Below are 19,599 nucleotides of genomic sequence, written 5' to 3' on the forward strand. Positions count from 1 at the left end.
GGATTTTGGTGCCATCTGGGGAGCGCAATGCATCCACTCTGACTTTTTCGAAGTTCCCTCAATCTCCAGGTCAAAATCTTGTCTGCCTTTTCCCCCTTCTCCATATACCTCTGTTTTAGGAACGCCAGATTCCTTTCCGTCTGAGCTACCAGGAGCGCCTCTAGTTTTGCTTTAAGTTGCTGGAGTTCTGCCCACTTATCCAGAAAGATTTGGGATTTCAATATTCCCTCCCGGTTGGATTGCTGCGATTTGTTTCTCTCTAAGGAGTTTTTCCTCTTCCCCCCTCTCCCTTTTTTTTCTTGATCCCATACCAATGAGGAATCTCCTTATTGTAGCCTTGAAAGCCACCCAAACCCCTGCCAAGCCCACTTCCCTGTTATCGTTAAGTGCAAAGTACTCCTGTATGGATGAGAGGAGGGATTGGGCAAGTTCTTTGTCTCGGAGCAGCAGAACGTTGCACGTCCATCTAGAAGCATTTTGGGGTTTCAGTGGCACTCCTAACTGGACCTTGACCAGGTCGTGGTCTGACCACGGGATAACTTCCACCGAGAACTCAGCTATTCACTCTAGCAGGGTTGAGTCGACTAAGATGTCGTCTATTCTATTCTTGAGAATGTAGCATAGGGTTTAGAAAAGTATGTGAATAGTGGATTAAGGCCCTGTCGCGCCGCATGAGTATCAGCGAGACCTAAATCCTCATTAACCCTTTGTAAGTGAGTGGCCATCTGCCGTTGTGCCTGCGCCCTCATCTGTCTATCCCTCTCGGGGTGAAGAACCATATAAAAATCTCCAGCTACGATTAAGCATCCAGCATCAGTAGATTGCGATCACCTTGTTCCCTTTATTTCTCCCTTAACCATGAAATAACTGCCCTCCGGGTCCTTGCGTTGTGCACTCGGCGTGAAGTGTGCCGCAGGAGACACCACGAGAGCAACCCCTTTTTTCTTAGTCAAGGCATGGAAGACTTCCTGTATGGAACACGCCTTCAAGGAAGGATCCCCCCTCACACAGTGGGTCTCTTGCAGTAAGAGAAAATGCAGTTTTAGCCTATTGGATTCCCTTGCTAGCAGCAGCCTTTTATGGGTGAATTCAGTCCACGTACATTAAGAGAACCCAGCGCTAGAGGTTGTAAAGTGTCATCCATCTGGGGGACGCATCGATTTCCTGGACCCCCTCTTTACCAGGGGGGGATATATTCTATTTGTCCCCATCGGGGCATCGTAGGCCCGGACTCATCACAGAAAAAATGTGGCCCAAATGCGGTGGGATACGGCTTGGTCGACTGCAAAATGAGAAAAACAGTATAAACAAGAACGTTATCCCAACTCCCCTCCCTGCCCCCCCCTGAGCTACTTGCAACATAAGAAGAGCCGCTAGACCAGGCCACCAGGTGTTACCCCCTCCGGGCTTGTAAGAAGATCAATATTTCATCTGAGCACCTTCCCGCCCACCAGTTGCTTAAGTAAAAAATGAGAACAAAGCTACAATCCGTCACCTCCATTCCCCCCACATCAAACAGCCAACCCCAACTGGCCCATCCCCCCGGCAAACCAAACCAGTTCACTTTTAATACGGGGGCTTCAGTGTGAGGAATTTCAAGATTCTTCGCTAGCCAAGCTCCTAACCGTTAGGAGCAGCCGGGGATGCCTGGGTCATCTTCCTGAATTTCCTGTTGCCGCAGACCCGGCGTCTTTCTGTGAAGCCTCCAGATTTCTCTGAGGGCAGAAGATTCTTAGCTTGGGATCCCCTGATATTGGCGATAATGTTGTCTCCCAAGAGTTCCTGGGTCACTCTTTGGATGTCTCCTTCCGTGATCAAGGAGTAGTTGTATCCCTCGCACTCGAAGGTTAGGGAAAACGGGTAACCCCTCTGTACCGTACTCATTTGGCTTGGTGAGAGGGCCACACAGCCTACGTCTTGCCAAAGTGAAGGTGGAAAGGTCTTAGTAGATCTTTACCTGGGCGTTTTTCCCAGTCTATCGGACCCTTCTTTCTGGCGAGCTCCAATATTTTGTGCTTTTCCGGAAGGTAGTGGAACCTCACAAGTACTGATCTCGGCCCCCTGGCGCTTGTTCCTGTTCTGTGGGCCCTGTCGATTGTGGGTTCATTAGTGTTCCTTTCGTCAAAGAGTTTTCGGACACCGCCAAGAACGAGCGTGTGATATCGCTCTGTGATTATCCTTCTCGTTCTGGAAAACCAAGGAACCGCTCCTCCCTGTATCGGTGTTCCCTATTTTCTAGGTCATCCATCTTCACAGAGAATTTCTCTTCTTTCCAACTCCGCTAGACTCTTATCAAACTGGGTGTCCAGGAGGTCGAGGGAGGATTGATTCGTTTCTAGCGCTTGGATGCGGTCGTCCATCGTGTCCACTTTCTTATCTAGGCCATCCAGGCGTTTGCTTATGTCTGCCCGGAATCCCTTGATTTCCTCCAGCAAGGCGGCCATGCCCTTACTCAGTGACTGGGCATCCCCCTCTGTGGCTTACGAGGTTGAGGGCAGGGTGGCAGGAGACGGGGAGGCCTCGTGACCGTGTCAAAATATTTGTAGGGATTCAGCCCAGTTCATCCATAGGTCCCAAGTGTGCAGCCCTCTCCAGGGAGAAGGGACAGTTCCCAGTTCGAAGTGTGGCCCAAGGGAGGGTAAGACTGAAGATACTGTAAAGGGGGCTGAGTCTGGGCTCTGGACCACCAGCGTGCCATGGGAAGTAACAACCACCCCAGCGCTGTATCGCCCTTCTTGGAAGTCAGCACCTGGTGGCCAGCTATGTTCAGGGGAATAGGTTGGTCCACTTGGGTAGAGGGGGAGGCACCTGATGCAGTCCGGAGCTGGAGTAGCAACTGAGCTTTGTCCAGGGCTCCACCCGTGGGTCTGGGGAAGCTATTAAGGGATGCATGCGGTCCAGGGGTACCCCACTTGGCACATGTATGAGCGGGAGAGGTGCTCCTCCTCCAGTTTTCTCACACCCCCGACCTACATGGGGGGAGGAAATGGACTGCAGGGTGCCAGCTCTACACAATGCGTGGAGTTGGCGGGTTTGTCTTCGGGCTCCGGCCCAGGTTCTCCCTGGTGGGGGGAGGGAAGATACTGCCCCTGGGTCCCAGGGGCCCGCTTCTTCTAGTGCACAGGACTGAATGTGAGCCACAAGATTCGTTAGAGGCACTGGCTGCTCGGAGGTCGTGTCTCGGGTTCTCCCTCCCTCCCCTCATGCCCTCTGGGGAGCCAGAAGCTTCAGGTCAGTCAGGTGGGAGCGGTTTCAGGTATATGGCATTAGACGTCCAGCCTCTTCACCCCCTCAGGCTCGTGATACGGTGGGCGCTATATCAGCCACAGAGGGGCCGGGATGATTCCTCTCCCCCGGGCGCCCCATGAGTCGAAGTGCCCACACCCAAACCGTACGGCTGGCAGTCGCAGGGGGAGGGGCAGGCACACAGTTGCTCCCAGCACCAGGCTCCAAGCTGGGGGTTCTTACCTCCTGCTCCTCCTCACGCGATCTCCATTACTTCCAGCCCGCACGGGGCGATTCACTAGGATGGCAATGAGCGGGCATATTCGGAGCACTTTTCTACTGGAACGGACCCGGCTCTCACCAGGCACATGGCCGCTCCGGTCTCCGTGCCAGTTGGGAGAGGGAAACAGGGTGCGCGCGCCAGTGGTCCGAAGGATCGCTCTCCCACCTCGCCGAACCGAGCAGAATTCTCTACCTCTGTATAATGCGGTGGGGCCCAGGAGCCTCGGGGTCGTACTCCAATCCACTAAGCTTTCTGGTAGGCTACCGGCTTCGGTCAGTGCTTCCGCTGTCTGTCCCCAGTGCCGCGGAGCGGGCTGCGGCCCCGGGAGCCCGCCTTCGCTGTCAAGGACTGTATCTCTGGCCCTATGGGGTCTGAAAGCACCAGTGCTGCACTCGACTGCCACTCCAGGAGTCTGCCGTGGGTGGTGGTGATGTGTCCAGCACCTCTGCGGGCTCAAAGGGGGGGGCTCAGGCCCTTTTATAACGGCACAGAGGGGGAGAATGATGCGTGTGCTACAGCACATCTCTGCTCCCCCTGGCAGTCTCCACTCATGTAACATTTTTTATGTTACCCTCACTACTTTAAATGGCTGGTGGCAGTGGTTTTATTTTCCTACCATTGTGCGTTTCTACCACAGGCTGCTGTTTGAGTGACAGCCTAGGCTGTGCATGAATGGGAGAAACATGCTTAAAAGGTGAGGGTTTTGGGACTGGAGTCAGTCGACCACCCGACGAAGAAACCGTGAACGAAGCTTGCTGCATCCTCCTGGACCTTTGAATTGCCCGGTGAAGCCCTGCTGCTGTGCTGAAACTCCTTTTTCTGATCGACAAGAGAAGCTCTGGAAGGGATGACTTCTTCACTAGGGTTAGTGGGACCAACTAACCCCGAGACGAACTCCACTGGACCATCTTCCCTGATTGGCTGTACTTCTTTGCTGCTGCAAGAACCGAGTGCCAGGGGCCCAGAAATCCGTAGTCGAGTGCAACGTCTGCAATCCGGCCAGAAGCTCCAGGAGTCTCCTAAGGACCCTCCAGAAGCAGGATGACCAGAACTCGAGTCCCCTCACCAGAGTGTAGGACTCAAGGAGTGATGGAAGCTCAACAGGTATCCGAGATCTGCGGTGGTACCGTTTACAGCACACTGAAACCTCAAAGTGCCGCTGATCGGAAAAGAGCCTGTACATGCTAGCGACCTCCAAATTGCTGCTGCAGGAGTCCTCCAGACGTCCTCCCTCTTGTCCCCACGTCTGAGGCTCAGGAACTCAGGACCTGCATTGCTGCAACAGGACAGAATCCAGCTGGACCACTCTTCTTCAAACCAGAGGTACTGTTTAGACTTGGCGTACTTACCTCAGTGTCTTTAGCTCTGCTCCTCCCAGTTGAGACTTGCATTGGCTACTTTTGTAGGAGTTGATTCCAACTCTGCTTCTCACAAGTGTAGCAGCTTGTAACCCTACAAGTGATTTCTAGAAAACTCTCTAACTTTGTGCAAGACTTTTACTGTATAAGAAGTGCCTTAGCTCCATAGACTGTGCTCCAATTGACTTTGGCTGTGCTGGCTCCCTCCAGACTCTTCTAGTCCATTGACTTTGATGGTGGTAACTTGTTTTAGACTGTTATTGCTGGCTTGTCTAGATCTCATTGGAAGATTAATTTTCCTCACCTATACTGAGAACCTGTTTTAACCTTTTTCCTTCCTTTAAACGTTTGTTTCTGCAACCTCCCAATCTGCAAAGTATACTTAGTGATATAGAAATGCCATTACTGTCCTTGTGAATGAAGTCACCTCCGGGTGTAGGAAGTGTGTAAAAAGATTCTCTAAAGAGTATCTACTAAATTGTGCTGATTCTGAAAAAGTATTTGAAAGTATATTTGATTGTTACATATCTTGCCCTTTTTAATGAACGCTTATTTAAAAATTGGTGTTTAAATAAATAAATAAATAAATATTTATAACAAAACCCCTGAGTGTAAGTGTTACTTGGCTAATTGTATTTGCGAATTTCATTGCTACAGCTCTACAGCTCACATTTACGCCTTTTGAAATAAGCCTGGCTGCTCAGTCACACTACCAACATGTGTAGTACAGGCCTATACCAAAAGGTGGGTTACCTACAGGTGTAAGCAAACCAACCTTTGGTATAAGTCTGTACTACACAGTTTTGGTCGCGGAGCTGAGCAGCCAGGCTTATCTCAAGAGGAGAATGTGAGCAGTAATGATGTTACACAGAGGTCTACAATCACAGGTGTTTAAATAAACTCTTACACTCAAGGTTTTGTTGATAAATACTTATTCATTTATTTATCTGTCAGTTATAAAACATTCATAAGAAGGAGGCAATCATATAACACAAGTATACTTCAATACTGTTCAGAATACTTTTCAAGAGGAGTAAAAGGCAAAGATTATTAGAACATGAAAGGTTACAATGATTCTTAGGCAGTGCAAATACTTGGAGTTCACTAGAAGAGTAAATTCAATTCAAAAGGCTAGGCCAAAATCAATGGGCTAAAGTCTTGGATAGGATAAAGCGGTTCTGGTAAGTAAATGGTAAAGTCTCTGCACAAGTTCTCAGAAGTAGTTTGTAAAAAGAAGAATCATATGTTGGGTCACAAGCTGATTAGGCCTGCGAGTTGCAAAGGTTTCAAGCACTTTCACCGCGAGAGGTAAGTACTCTGTCTCGTTTCACAGTTCCTTTCAATTAAGAAAAAGATGCAGCTGGTGACTTCTGTTCCTGGCAGTTCCTGCAGATCTTGCTGTTCCTGGGCCTTAGTCGTGGGGACAAGAGGGAGGACATCGGGGACTCCTGCACTGGGACTGGTCAAAAAGCTAGCAACTGGCAAACTTCCATTTGGTGGCTGTAAGTAATGCACAAAAGCTGGTGTCCCTCTCCCTGGTTATACAGTTTCCTGCAGCACTCTTGAGGAAAATGCAACCAGCTCCGAGATGGGTGTCCAGGTGGCTTACTGATGAGTTTATTGGCCCCACCGACTCAAAGGGAGAAGTCGTCCTTGCAGGGCTTGTCTGTCAAGGTGAACTTGGCGATTCGGACCTGCAGCAGGACTTCACCAGGGCAAATAGACGGGCCAGAAGTTGCAGCAGCTGTCCTCTTCAAGCTCGTCTTCGGTTCTTTCGTTCCAGTGGTCGACTCTGGAAAAGACTTGCCTTTTATTCAGTTCTCTCCCATTCATTCCAGCCTAGCTGTCACTCACCGAGCAGGGTGGCTGTCCTTGCTGGACAGTCAGCCAGTCAATCACCTCAGAGTGCATTTGGGTCTCCTAGGAGACTAAGCACAGGGAGTTTCGGGCACCTCCCTTACTTCCTGGCCACCCCAGACTCTCAGGCGCCTGAAACCCGCCAAAGGCGAATGAACAAAGAGACCAAACCTGGTTTGGTGCGCAGAGATAAACTCTAGAAGGATCTTTCCACATAGAAATGGCGAAAAAAGAAGACCGGGACCTGTTTTTACAGAGGGGGCTCAGACGCCATCTTGAAAAACATGGCTCCCACGATTTAACGTTACCGGAGCTACGAATAGTTTGCAGTCGGGAAAAATCATGGTAGTTTGTTGTAAAACCACTGCCACCAGCCATTCTGAGAGGAAAGGGTAGCATTTGACTGCTACATGAGTATCTAGACACAGGGGATACTAAGTAACCCCTCCAGCACTTTATTGTTTAAGATAGGGTGTGATGGGTCTAAGAGTTTAAAAGACTAGTAAAGTCAATTTCCCTTAATCTGGGAAACATTAGTTTATCCCAGAGAAGGTAGTTAAACCTTGGGAAAGCTGAAAGGCTTCCCTGTGCCACTGCGCTGAGGGTGCTGTGTGACACAAGTGAATAGATGATGCCTATGGAGTTGTTTAGGCTCCACAACCAAAAAGAAACGAACACAGAAAACACATTGATTTGAATGTATAAAGTCCCAAAGATCAGCAAAAGAGCTGTGGGTCTCTAAGGTAGAGAGGAATTAGCACATTTATGATAATTCTCTCTAACACCTAATACCAAGTAGATAAGTGTTGTGTAGTCTCATACAGTATGACTACATCAATTCTTACCTAACAGCCCCTTTCAAGCTGTTGTTCGGAAGGCCGGTGAGGAGCCTTTTGGACATATTGAAGGAGGGATAGGAAGAACAACCACATCAAGAGATCAACCTGACCGAATATGCAGCACAGATCAAAGAGAGGATGGAGAAACTACAGGCCATTGCTCAGACATACCTCCAACAAGCCCATAGTCAACAGGTCGGAGATAAAGTGTTGGTGCTCCTACCCACATCAGAGAACAAGATGCTTGCGGCCTGAAGAGGACCTTACACGATAGACCAACTCATAGGTCCTGCCACATAGTACGCCATGATGATTCGAGGGTACCAGTATAAACCTACCACGTTAACCTCCTAAAAAAGTGGATAGAGCCACCCACTTCCATTGCCACCGATAAAGCCTGCCTTGAGGAGATAAGACAAAGTGGAGACCACGTCGGAAAGAGGCCTTGAAGATGAATCCAGATTTACAGCCAAGTGAAAGAAGGGAGTTAGATCAACTTATTGACAAATTCGCCCCAGTGTTTTCTTTGCTACCCGGGCACATCACCAAAGTCTACCACAGTATTGTGACGCCCTGGGAACCGCGGTCAGGTTGCGCCCCTACAGAATCCCAGAAGCCTGGATACAGGCCGTCAACCAGGAGATTTAGTCAGTGCTACGGGTGGGGGTGATAGAGCTGTCCCACTGCCAGTGGAGCTCCCCCATTGTATTAGTGCCCAAACCCGATGGTAGCTTAGGTTCTGCACAAACTCAATCAGGTCTCAAAATTCGATGCCTATCCTATGCCAAGAATTGAGGACCTCCTGTATACACTGAGAAGGGCAAAGTACATTACCACCATAGATCTCTCCAAAGGGTATTGGCAAATCCCCTTGCACCCAGGGGATAAGGAGAAGACTGCCTTTGCGGCCCCTTCAGGGCTGTACCAGTTTACAGTACTCGCCGTTGGCCTCCATGGGGATCTGGCAACATTCCAATGACTCATGAACACATTGCTGACCGGTATGCAGGGGCATACTTAGATGACATCATTGTGTATAGTCCTAGTTCGGAGGACCACCTGAAACACCTCTGATGTTGTGCTCATCAGTAGAAAACTACTGCCACATGAATTGGGTTATGCTACCATTGAAAAGGAGTGCTTGGTCGAATCCCTACAGTATTACCTTTTGGGATGTCAGTCCACTTTGGTGACGGATCATGCTCCTCTGGTCTGGTTGACCCGGAACAAGGATATGAATCCGAGGATCTTGCGATGGTTTTTGTCTCTACATCTGTTTTCTTTTCCGACGGTCCACCGTCCAGAGCGACTGATGGCCCAAGCAGACTTCTTGTCACGCTCTCATGCCTTTCCTGAACGTAAGGGCTTGGAAAGGGGGGTCCGTGAGGAAATAGAACCAGAACAGAGCAATCAGGACAAAAGATGCGGCAGAGAGATCAAGGCCCGGGTGAGAGAGCCGACAGGACCGAGAAGGGGGGAATGATTGATGGGTGTTAAGGGGTGGGAAGTAACTGGTCCTTTTGTCTGCTCTCTGCAGGAACCGAGAGAGGAAGAAGAGTTTGTGTGGGTGTACTAAGGACAGGCGAAAACGCTGGGAAGAAAATATCCCCGGCACAAGGAGGAAAGTAATGGAACCACCCGTAGGCAGAGACAGTTTGGTGTTGGCATGCGTTGAGGGACCTAGTTGTAATCGTTGCGGCGCAACTTAACTGCTGTTCCCCAGCTAAATGAGAGAGCACTTTCACGCCGGAGCCAGGGATGGAAAGCCACTATGAGGAGAACCGCCAACTGACACAGGTGGCCCTCCAAGACAAGAGGAGGAGGTAGAGCCAGAGTGCAGGCTCTAGTAACCCCAGAGCTACGCTGGCCATGGAGAGGAGAGCAGGTTTCAATACCCCGGCACACAGCCACAACCTGTCCTCACTCAGAAAGACGGTCCGTGATTGTATCCAGCGAGGGCGTGTGAAGTCAACAACCCCCCTGCTCCCCGAGACAATCGGTGTTGTATCCAGTTAGGGGTTGTGTCGTCAATTGCCGGCTCCCAGACACAATCTACCGGCATAGCCAGTTTGGTGTGAGGTGAACACCCCAGTCAGCTGAAGAAGCTGAGGGATGTCCAAATAAAGTCTTCGAGTTTACCAAAAGCCACATGTCTGTCCTTATTTCCCATACCGCTATATGACATAAATATAGAAAGGAAGAAGAGCATTTAGCGAAGTACTGGAGGTACCGCAGTGAGTAGCTTAAATATATTATCCTGCAGCCCCTATCCATTTATTATGTCCAGACCCACAGTTGGGAAACTTTGATTGTCTAAAGTTTTCTGATGTCTAAATGTTGCTTTTTTTGTCAGGTGGTTATTTGATGCAGAGTTTTTATGAACTGGCACATAAGCTGACAATTTTCCACGTGGAGAAAGTGTTCATGATAAATAACTTATTTGTTTCATTGCCTTCTAGGAATGATGGTGAAGAATTGGGGCAACCAGGGCAATGGAGAGATATCTTCCTGTATGGTTTCAGTGAGCAGGTCCTCAGGTAAGTGTCAGATCCCAAAGAGCATCCTTAAGAGCATGATAGACTCAAGCACCAATGAGCAGTAGCTATGCCTACAATCCTTGAATTATTTGGGCACCACTATGATACAATCAAGTGGCAGAAAGGATGAGGGGTTAGGGGCTCAAGGGAGAGTCCGGGTAAAAGTTAAGAGATCTTCCGGAGTGTGTTCACCCTCTGGAAGGAAATTGACAAGACAACATTCCTTTTTGCACAAACAAGTCAACAACCTTTCTCAAGGGGGTACCAAAGCAAGTAAGGTAGTGGCCTGTGTGGAAAGATAATCTTTTATGCAGAGGAATGACATCTGTTCTGAAGTTTATAAAAGTGGGCCCGTTTATGACAGGGGCTCTTAACTTAGAAGACAGCAATAAACAATACCTACACATGCTTTAGGTTGTGCCATGTATTCTAATAGACATGCAGAATGATATACATTTGCCATAAAAATGGGAGAAGATGTGATTTACAACAAAATAGATCTGAGACCATTGCCTTGGATTAACATTTACAAAACGAATATCTGGTCATTGAACCCAGGTGTCAAGAAATGTAACATTTCTAGGACAGAGGGAGGGCGCTTGCGACCAAGATGGGTGCTTCTCACTGAGCTCCCTGCGAAGACGCCTGGAGGAGGAGGCCACTGGCTATATGTGTGGTGTGCATTGCTGATCTAATGCTGCAGATCGTTTTCTAAGGACCTGGGTGCCTGACATAGACTTTTGGGGACGATTTGTGTACCAGGAGCCCTGCTGGCATGATCCATGTGACGTGCTGCCGCATGCAGGCGCAAATGAAGTAGAGACCGACGTGAGTGGAGGCGGTGCAGGACGTGAGTGGAGGCGTTACAGTGAATCCTCTGGGGGCCGTGCTGTGCAGTGGATGACTGCTGGGTAGCCCTGGTCCCCTTAACTGGGTATGTGGGGGTGCCTTGCTAGGCTGGACACTGTTGGGGGGGCAGGTGTGGCAGCCTGGTATGTGGTAAGGGCTGCCTTGTGCCCGCTTTTAGATATTGTTGTGCAAACTGCTCGTCCTCGCAGGTGTAAGGGGGGGGGGGCTCCTACTGCTAGTCCATTGCTTGGTAAGCCCTGGGAACTCGGCCCTTGCCAAAATGTCCCAAATCTGACAGTACCTTGATTTCTCCGGTATAACAAGCCTCACGCTTGTTTACCTGATAACTATTTGCTACGCACAGAGGCTCTGCTTCAACCCACATCTACTTTTGAACCCTGAGACCTGTCCCGGAGGTGGTGGTGCTCATATACATGGCTCAGGCTGCAGTTTGGTAACATGAGGGGCTGGCTGTAGGGGCATAGAGGATGGCTTATTCTCAGTGGAACAAAATCCAGGTGGTTGGGGATCCTGGAGTCTGTACTACAGCAGAATATGGAGGTTTTTGTGGAAGAATTCGTAAGAGAAGTGTTGCAGACCCCGCTCTGTCATCTCAGTTCCCGGTGGAGCGGATCCACCAGGTGTCACCCAAGACCGGGGCAAAACCTGCAACCTGTCATCAATCGTTAGTTGAATTATAGAGATGAGGATGCAGTGTTACGCCGAGCCCGGGAGCTCGTAAATCTCCAGTATAAGGAGGCCAGAGTTTAATTCTAGTTGGATTTCACCCCTTCAGTTCAGAGGGCCCGCCTTTCCTTTTTAGCGGCAAATTGCATGCTTCGAGAGCGTAGTCTTCAATATGACATGCTATACCCACCATAAAAGACCCACTTCTTCACCGATCCGGCGGAAGTGCAGGAATTCCTGGAGTGCCTGCCTAAGGAATGAGACAGGGTGTACAGGGTCTGGGGTGTGTCTGGGTTGGCCAGTGGTGGCCGGGAGGGTATGGGGATCCTGGAACTTACTGTGCCTGGGCGTTGCTAGAGTGCTATTTGGTCTGCAATTGTGACTTGTATTTTCTTGGAGAGGTCTGAGCGCTCTTAGTCCGCTATAATCTATGCCAACTGTACATTGTCGTCATCACTGTAACGATGTAGTTAATTTGCTAAAATTCTGGAAGTGGGTGGCTGTAACGCTCACCTGATTCCCGTAGAGGCGCCGGTCTTGACTGGGCGTATACCGTATCTTCAAAGGTTATGTGTAACACACGGCTGGCTCTTTGGGCTGGACCTCTGTGCACTGTATGTCTGACTCGAAGGGTAAGATGTCTGCAGATAGAAAATATGGGATTAATGAACTGGGTTATTGAATGTCTCTCTCTTCTTCCCTTTCTCTTCTCCTGTAGAACCCCAAAGGTTAACGCTCTCACCTTAGGTAAGTGAACGCCGTGCTCTCCATCTGCCTCGGGGCAGGGTGCTGTAACCAGTTTCTTCACTGGATAAGGGGAGCAGGCCTCTTGACTTCAGAGGACTGCTGTCCGTTGTTTACTGCACGAACGGTAAGTTTCGAGTAGTTCTAATGTCTTTAAAAGTCTTTAGTAATGATGTCTCTTGTTTTGCAGGGTTCCGGCGATGGCGGATGACGGGCTGAAGTGAGTTGAAGATGGAGCCCGTGTGATGAATAGAAGCGCCTGGAAGCACGTAAGTAAGCACTTGTTGCCTGCTTCACGATGCGCTCTTACTGTCTTTTTATTTTGCAGCTACAAGTTCGGAGCGGCTGCAGGGTGCCGGAATACCCACTGGGTTAGATGTGGAAAGGAGTAATGGCACGTGAGTATTAAAGTTCCCCAATGTCTTTAAACGCACCTTGTTTTGTCTTTCAGATGCGGGATGCAGCGCCGAAGGCCTCCGGAGCGTGCGAAGAGTTGGTAAGCTTTTGTCTTTCAGATGCCGGAATGCAGTGCGAAGACCTCCGGAGCGCACGAAGAGTAGGTAAGCCTTTGTCTTTCAGATGCCGGAATGCAGCGCGAGGCGTTGGTGACAGCCGATGGACCAGGTAAGTGAAGCGCTGTCACTGAAGACCGTAATGCTAACCTGTTCTTTCTTGTCTTTATAGGTGTTGCTGAAGACTGGATTCAGGATGGTAAGCCTTTTTTCTTAGGCCCAGGATCAGATGCAGAAGACACGATGAGCGTTCTGCTGCAGAGGATGCAGAATAACGCAAAGCAAGATTCATCCATCGGGTGTGGTTTAAATAGCCTCCTGTAGTGCTTTGGTGTCTCCTTCCACAGCCACGCCTAGGTAAGAAAAGAGTTCCTGCTTTCCAGAAGAGTTCCAGTGTTCTGAACCTAGGGAGTGGCTCCTGCCCCACCCAACAGGAAAAGTAGTTCCAAACAGAAGAGGATCAGAGGCTCAACTGGCAGGCAAGTAAGCAGCATGGTCTGCTGCAGGTAAGTCCACCCAAGCATTATGAGCCCGGCGCTTCCAGCGCTGGGACTGGGCATATTTATGAGCCTGGTGCCACTGGCGCCAGGACTGGGTCCAAAAGGTCCCAATTGGGACTGGTTGGCACTCGGAACCTGGGTTATGGATCTGCTTCCAAGGGAGTTGGGAAAACCCTGACCTTTTGGAAGCAGAGATCATGACAGTGGCCCCCTCTTCGTGAGGAGTGTCCAAGGGTTGGGCCAATTATGTTGTCGAGTCTGACACCCCAGGGTGTGTACTCAAGTTGTTTAGGGGTGTTTGCAAGGGGGATTTGGGGTGGGTGTTGCGCTGCAAGTTGGGGTTGGGCAGTGTGGGTGGAGGTGGGTGCGGGGTGTTTGGGGTGAACGCTGAAAATGGTTCACGTCTTTACAGGGGATGTTATACTGATGCGTGGTTGAATGTGCAAGGGAACCATGGACGAGGGTGGTGGGGTCCATGTGAGGGTGTATGCAGCTTGGGTGGCCTTAATGGCGTTGTGTACGTTTCTTAGTTGGAATGTCTGCGGACCTAACAACCCGTGTTAGCTACAGAAAGTGGTGAGCTACTGTGAGCGGCATGGGGCCAGCAACATCCTATTGCAAGAAACCTATTTGATGGGGGCTGCGAATGAGCGGATAGCTTGATCCTGGGCGAACATTCGATATTACAGATCCTTTTCCACATATTCCAAGGGGGTTATGACTTTGGTCCATAAATCATTACGATTTTGACACTTGGAGCAGGTGGTTGAGCCAGCTGGGAGATTTCTGATTGTATCTGGGATCTTGGCACACACTCCAGTTACCATAGCCAACGTTTATGGGCCGAATGCTGATGACCCTGATTTTTTCGAATCCCTTTAGCCCCTTCAGCTTCAATGTTATAAATATTCAGACACCAGTATCATATGGACGGGGGACTTAATACAATTCTGGATGGGAGCATGGATAGGTCTGTGGGTGGAACTAGGCATCTCTCACAGGCGGCTCACAAAATCATGGAGTGTATGAAGGCACTAGACCTGTTGGATGTGTGGAGGGTACTTCATCCTGAGAGTAGGGTGTATTCGTTTTATTCGTTGATGCACGCTATGACGTCTCGGATTGACTATATCTTGGCAGGCCCGGCAGCTGTGCGAATGACCGTTGGGTGTGAGATCCTTTCCCGAACATTGTCGGACCTCTCCCCAATTAAGTGGACGATTGACTTGGGTAGGAAGTGGATGGCTCGACCTTTTTGGCGGTTTAAGGAATTGGCACCGACTGATCTAGTTTTTCAGTGATGTGTTGGATGTGGTAGAGTCGTACTTTGCAGTCACCTCGGGGTCGGTGAACTCTATGATCACTGTTTGGGAGGCCTTTAAAGTGGTCCTTAGGGGTTGGTATATGGTGCTGGAATTGTGAGTGTTGAAGGTTGTAAGGCATCGCCTCAGCACGATTGAGCTCGAGTTGAAAGATTTGGAGGGTCAGCTTGGTGATGGTAACAAGGCTGGTACATTGCTTCTTATTAAGAGTGCGTTAAATATCTGGCCCGCCTTGTCCAGCTCAACTAATATCTCTGTGGTGCGTCCCTGGGGACATTCGGTGATGATGCAGTGGAGAAGTTGGACACTCCGTTTATGGTTGAGGATATTTTGGCAGCTATTAGGTTGTTTCCCTCGTCAAAGGCACCGGTACCGACAGTATTTACAGTTGAGTTTTATAAAGAGTTTGGTCCTAAGGTAGTGGGACAAATGTGGAGTATGTGGCAGGAGGCTATGCAGGCTAGGGTACTTCCTCCTTCCCCTCCCGAGGCAGTGGTCACATTGATTCTGAAGCCGGGTAAGCATCCCCAAGAGTGTTTTGTCCTATAGGCCTATTTCATTGCTTAAATTAGATACAAAGATCTTTGCAAAAATCCTGGCGGATAAATTACTTCCTTACATGACATTTATTGTTCACCACGATCAATAAGGGTTTATTCAGGACCGCTCCACTGAGCTTAATCTGAGACGGCTATTCGCCATTCTCGCGCAAATAGACCCTAAGGTTCAAGCGGTGGCCCTCTTTCTAGATGGCAAGAAGGCTTTTGATTCCGTGGGGTGGGAGTACTTGTTTGCAGTGCTACGGGCGGTGGGCATCCTGGAGTATTTTCTGAATGCAGCGCAGCTTTTGTTTGAGGGTGCTAGTGCCCGCATAAGACTCTTTGGTAAACACTTGTTTGCATTTCTTATGGGGCGGGTGTCCATGCAGGGTTGCCCATTGTCGCCTCTACTTTTTGCGATTGTGATTGAGCCACTGGTGGCATGCATCCGGAAGGGCCACCATGAGCGCGGCTGGCCTTGGGAGGTGGGCGCGAGCTTGTGTCCCTCTATGCGGATGATAATGTACATTATCTTAAAAACCTGGAAGTTAACTTGGGACCGCTAACAGAGGAGGCGAGTCTAAGTCAGTACTGTTTCCCTTGATTGAAAATACTAAGGCGCCCCTGAATATTTCTTCTTACCGATGGGAGCAGAGGTCTGTTCGGTATCTGGTGATACAAATTAGCAGGTTTTGCGACACTCTACTGGGGGAAACCACTTGGCTTACTTGCAGGATCTCCGGGTAAAAATAGATAAATGGTGCACCTTGCCCATTTCATTGCCGGGACGCATTGCGATAGCCAAGATGGTGGTGCCAAAATTGTGAATGTGCCTGTGTGGCGGGGGTGGGGTTCTTTTCAGCTCTGCGTACCCTGATGGTTCGATTGACATGGCATCCTAAGCAGTCCAGGATTAAATGGGACACGTTGACTAAGCCTTATGTGAAAGGGGGTCTGGAGGCCACTGATGTGGAGTTATATTTTCTGGCTGTGCAGCACCACCCTGCTGTTTACTGGATGCTGGGAGTTACCTTGTACCTCCATGTGCATATTGAGCGCTACACGGTCCATCCTCATTCATTGCAAAGTTTGCTATTGTCGTTAACAGTGCATGATCAGTGTAGATTTGACCCAGTTGCTTGCACGGTCCATGCATGGAGGAGGGTTATTGCGCGTATGGGGGTGGAGGTGATGTATAGGCCAAAAGACATTTGGGGTCCCTTCATACAGTTTCTTGTTTCTAGACAACAAGATGAGGGGGAACTGTAAGTCTCCGTGGCAGGTTGGTGGAAGGCTGCGCAGATAGGGAGGGCTGGATTGATGCTGAATACTCATTTTGGACCGCGTTGCTCAGTCAACATTCTTGTATGTCGGTGAGGGCGCATTGCATGTTATGGCACTGGCCCTCGGTGTTTCCTTCTCAGCTGTTCCATGATGTATTTGATTGTACCTGTGTGAGATGTGAACCTTAATAAATAAAGTTGGGGAAACAAAAATTCTAGGACTGAGGGTGAGTCAAAGTTAGTTCCTCAAAGTTAGTTGCAAGTATCACAGGGTTAGTTCCTAAATAAGGGCTTAGGACTCAGTACAAAGACTTCTGACTGGCTCAGAAGTTAATGTGGAACTAAGCACTTCAAAAATAAGAGCTTCATCTACAAGGTAACATAGAAGTTTACAAGCAGTAAGCACATGTCTGATGATCTTCCAGGATTTGATGGCAAAAGAGAAAAGACAAAATAATCAATTGTTTTGGAGGAATTGAAGCATGGCCCTTCCTCTGCGAGGATCTTGTAGCAAAATGTGCTGTCAACAATGTGAGCAGCCCAATATGTCTGTTTCCTTGTACTTGGCACAATGCATTACTGGGTCGCATAGATACCTAGAAAACAAACATAGCTTCACGGCGATCTGCTCTGAAGCATCTACCAGGAGATTCCCCATCCAGGTCCGAGTGAGCGTCCACTCGGTCCTAACGTTTTGGAAGATATCGTCGTACTGCGCCATTCTAATAAAACCCTCTGTTTCACACTACTGACATGACTATACTGGCTCCCTGTGAATGCACAAGTAACCTTCAAAACCCGACGGGTTGCCTAAAAGGCATTAACTGATAAACTCCCAAGTAGCTCAGCATTAGGACTACACACTTATCCCTAGTTGCAACATTCTCTCGTCCAGACGAACCCTACGCCTTGGCCCAGGAACATACTGAATTTCGAAGGAAGGGTTCATCTGTATTGGGTACATGAATTGGGAAGTGTGCCCCTTGCTGGAAATATATACAGAGTAAAATCACCTTGCCCACATACACTGAATACCTATTGCTGATAAACCACAAGCTGTGGTCCCCTCCATCAATAAGTCAAGAGGCATCGCTCAGTGTGCCACATTGTAAATGTTCTCATTCCTACACCAAAGGAACAAAACCTCGGTCTGCTGTATGTGCCTTCTCAATAGATGTCATAATGTGGGTTTTGCGACAGAAAAGCTTTACAGGCTGCAACATTTGTTTAGAGGTAGATTGCAGACATATAGGTTTCCATTCAAAGCTGTAGGACATGTTCTTGTCCTCAATGTCACTCCTAGTGTGTCCAACTCTGTAGAGCAGAATGCCAGCTCTTGGAAAATGTCCTGGGGAAAAAAAACAAAGAAACCACTCTTTCAGCAAACCTACAAATGGTAGGCTACGATATACCTTCAGCCTTGTTTTCATTATGTTGGTTTTAAAATGTTTGATAGAACAAAATTAACTGAAACAGGGATGTCATTTCACCAAAATGCCAGGGGTAGCGGAAGTGACATTGCACAACCCTTGACCTCTGACATCACAGGAAGTAATGTCATTTGACCCCACCCTGAAGTGACATCACGGGAAGCGCGGGCACACAACCTTTCACCCCTTGACAAAACAGGAAGTAGCACCACATAGCATTGTTCCTCAGTACACTAAGAAAAGTCTGGATACGATATCACGGTAACATGATATAGACTTCATACAAGAATGGATCTCCATATGTATTGTTAGGATCAGTGTGTATAGGCCCATATTACAAAATTACTGTGAATGCAAGCAAATGTCCAAGGCCAAATGATAATGTGTTAATGTATAGCACTTACGATAAAGCGTTTTATGTAGAACAAATATAAATACATTATCACCCAACCTGTGTTGGTACTCATTTATCGACCTCAGAAGGATGAAAGGCTGAGTTGAGGTGTTTAAAAACAGACTAATGGGGTAATTCATAGATTTCAGCGCAGAGGCAGCGCACGCGAGCAGTGCAGAGAGGGATCGTGCGCCAGCCGTGTGCGCTAAACAGCATTCTGGCGCACTGCGTATTCATGGAATTCCCAAGGCAAGAAGAGCCCTGGCACAGAGAACATCCCGCAGTGCCAGTTACGCCCCCAAGAACACTCCTCGCGCAAGGAAAAGCCATCAAAATCCCCAATCCAGCGCAAAGGGCTGCACTAACCCTGGACCAGCTAACAGGGCCGCTACACAGCAAACACCGAGTGGGGAACGTGTATTCCTGGGGTGCCTGGAATTATCACACGCGGTAGGCCCTGTGCGAGCGGGGTACGTGTGTTTGTGGTGTACGCGGGGACTATCACACGCGATAGGCGTTGGCCGAGCGGGGCACATGTATTACTAGGGTTCGCGGGATGTTTCACACGCGGTAGGCCCTGTGCGAGCAGGCTGTATTTGGGGGGTTCGCAGGGACTATCACACGCGATAGGCCTTGGCCGAGCGGGGCACGTGTATTACTGGGGTACGCAGGAAGTTTCACATGCGATTGGCCCTGTGCGAGCGGGGTACGTGGATTTCGGGGGTGCGCAGGAAGTTTCACACGCGATTGGCCCTGTGCGAGCGGGGTGCGTGGATTGCGGGGGTGCGCGGGAAGTTACATACGCGATTGGACCTGTTTGAGCGGGGGACGTGGATTTTGGGGGTGAGCGGGAAGTTTCACATGCAATTGGCCCTGTGCGAGCGGGGTACATGGATTTCGGGGGTGCGCAGGAAGTTTCACACGCGATTGGGCCTGTGCGAGCGGGGTACGTGGATTGCGGGGGTGCGCGGGAAGTTACATACGCAATTCGACCTGTTTGAGCGGGGTACGTGTATTACTGGGGTGAGCGGGAAGTTTCACACGCGACTGGCCCTGTGCAAGCGGGGTACGTGGATTTCGGGGGTGCGTGGGAAGTTTCACACGCGATTGGCCCTCTGCGAGCGGGGCACGTGTATTACTAGGGTGCGCGGGGAGTTTCACACGCGATTGGCCCTGTGCGAGCGGGGTACGTGGATTTTGGGGGTGTGTGGGAAGTTTCACGCACGATTTCGCTGTCAGA

General features: G+C 49.4%; 1 protein-coding gene across 5 annotated transcripts in view; it reads left to right on the top strand.

Moving 5' to 3' along the window:
* Positions 1 to 19,599, top strand: part of TEP1 (telomerase associated protein 1) — a 2,409,067-nt gene that overhangs the window by 1,008,511 nt on the left and 1,380,957 nt on the right. For all 5 annotated transcript variants that reach the window (XM_069651741.1, XM_069651744.1, XM_069651746.1 and 2 more), the window contains one exon: positions 10,022 to 10,099. In XM_069651741.1, the coding sequence (XP_069507842.1) occupies positions 10,022 to 10,099 (78 nt within the window). The remainder of the gene's footprint in view (positions 1 to 10,021; positions 10,100 to 19,599) is intronic.

This window comes from Ambystoma mexicanum, chromosome 3p (assembly GCF_040938575.1).
Source record: "Ambystoma mexicanum isolate Mex_15411 chromosome 3p, UKY_AmexF1_1, whole genome shotgun sequence".
NCBI lineage: Eukaryota > Metazoa > Chordata > Amphibia > Caudata > Ambystomatidae > Ambystoma > Ambystoma mexicanum.